Source organism: Morus notabilis, unplaced genomic scaffold (assembly GCF_000414095.1).
Source record: "Morus notabilis unplaced genomic scaffold, ASM41409v2 Scaffold41, whole genome shotgun sequence".
Classification (NCBI taxonomy): domain Eukaryota; kingdom Viridiplantae; phylum Streptophyta; class Magnoliopsida; order Rosales; family Moraceae; genus Morus; species Morus notabilis.
The window spans coordinates 245,425-246,944 of NW_010357497.1; the positions used below are offsets into that span (position 1 = coordinate 245,425).

Below are 1,520 nucleotides of genomic sequence, written 5' to 3' on the forward strand. Positions count from 1 at the left end.
AGAATTATCAACTTTTGTACCATGCCAAATGGAAAAGGGGAAACCATTGGGAGGTTGATTGAGCAATGTATGCATGGATGGGGGCTTGAAAAGGTGTTCACGGTAACAGTAGATAATGCTGCTGCCAATGATTCAGTCTTGAGTTATTTCAAACGGAGGGTGAATGGGTGGAAGGGCGCTGTTTTGGACGGTGAATTTCTCCATCAGTGTTGTGTTGCTCACATTGTTAACCTCATTGTAAATGAAGGACTAAAGGAGATGCATATCTCAATAACAACAATTCGACATGCTGTTAAGTATGTCAAATCTTCTCCTGCAAGGTTACAAAAGTTCAAAGATTGTGTGAAGCAAGAGAAAGTTGAATATAAGGGTTCGTTGGTTTTAGATGTCCCAACTAGGTGGAACTCAACATACATGATGTTAGATGTTGCTATTAAGTTCCAAAAGGCTTTTGATAGATATGAATAGGAGGATGAAGAGTTCTTAGGATACTTTTTGGAAGAAACGGGTGGGAAGAGAAAAGTGGGACCACCAATGGAGGAAGATTGGGCAAATACTAAGGTTTTTGTTCAATTTCTTAAGACTTTTTATGAAGTCACTTTGAAATTTAGTGCATCAAAACATGTCACTTCCAACACTTTTTTCCATGAGATTTGTTCCATTCAAAGACAGTTGAGTGAGTTGTGTGAAAGTAGTGATTGCTTGTTGTCGACCATGGCTTTTGGGATGAGAAGGAAGTTTGAAAAATATTGGGGCAATAAGGAAAATATTAACTGTATGTTGTTTATTGCTGTTGTACTTGATCTTAGATATAAAAGGGACTATCTTCGGTACTGTTTTAGCATGGTTTATGATGCTACCACAGCCTCTAAGTTATGCAAAAAAGTGGATGACACATTGTCTAGTTTGATGTCCTTTTATGGTAAAGGGGTTGATAATGAAAAAAATAGAGAAATGGCAGCAAATACTCCCAAAGAACGACCTGTTCAAGCGGTCAATGAGTTGTTAAGTCAATTCTTGAAGCAACGAGGGGCTAATATGGAGAAAAATGACCTGGACAGGTATCTAGCTGATGAGAATGTAAACCCTTTAACCCCTGATTTTGATATTTTAGAATGGTGGAAAGATAATAGTAAGAAGTTCAAGGTTTTGTCTCAAATTGCCCGTGACGTACTTGCTGTTCAAGTCTCCACAGTTGCTTCCGAGTCAGCTTTTAGTACTGGTGGTCGCATTCTAGATCCATTTAGGAGTTCTTTGAATCCTAAGATGGTAGAGGCTCTTGTTTGTACTCAAAATTGGTTGAAGTCTACACATGATTCTATGCAAGTAAGAGACTATTTGGATGACTTGAAGACTTATGAAAATCTAGGTAAGACAATAATTTGTATGTATCTTAATCTATTTTATTATATGAACTCTAAACTATCCAAATTATTACTCAAGCTATTTTCATTTCTCTTGTAGATAACTCAACTTCATGTCCTACTACAACCATTGAGGAGCATATGAGTGTGGATTGA

At 37.2% G+C, this 1,520-nt stretch overlaps 1 protein-coding gene across 1 annotated transcript; it reads left to right on the top strand.

Annotated features, from left to right (window-relative positions):
• The first annotated feature begins 534 nt into the window (after nucleotides 1-534).
• LOC112093209 (zinc finger BED domain-containing protein RICESLEEPER 2-like) lies at nucleotides 535-1,520 on the top strand. The gene is made up of 2 exons (XM_024171256.1): nucleotides 535-1,369; nucleotides 1,465-1,520. Exons 1-2 carry the CDS (start codon nucleotides 535-537, stop codon nucleotides 1,518-1,520), a joined length of 891 nt encoding a protein of 296 aa, XP_024027024.1.

Coding starts and splice junctions, on each gene's coding strand:
- LOC112093209 (XM_024171256.1), top strand. CDS start 535: ATGGAGGAAGATTGGGCAAATACTAAGGTTTTTGTTCAATTTCTTAAG. Junction 1,370..1,464: donor GAAGACTTATGAAAATCTAG/GTAAGACAATAA, acceptor TTTCTCTTGTAG/ATAACTCAACTTCATGTCCT.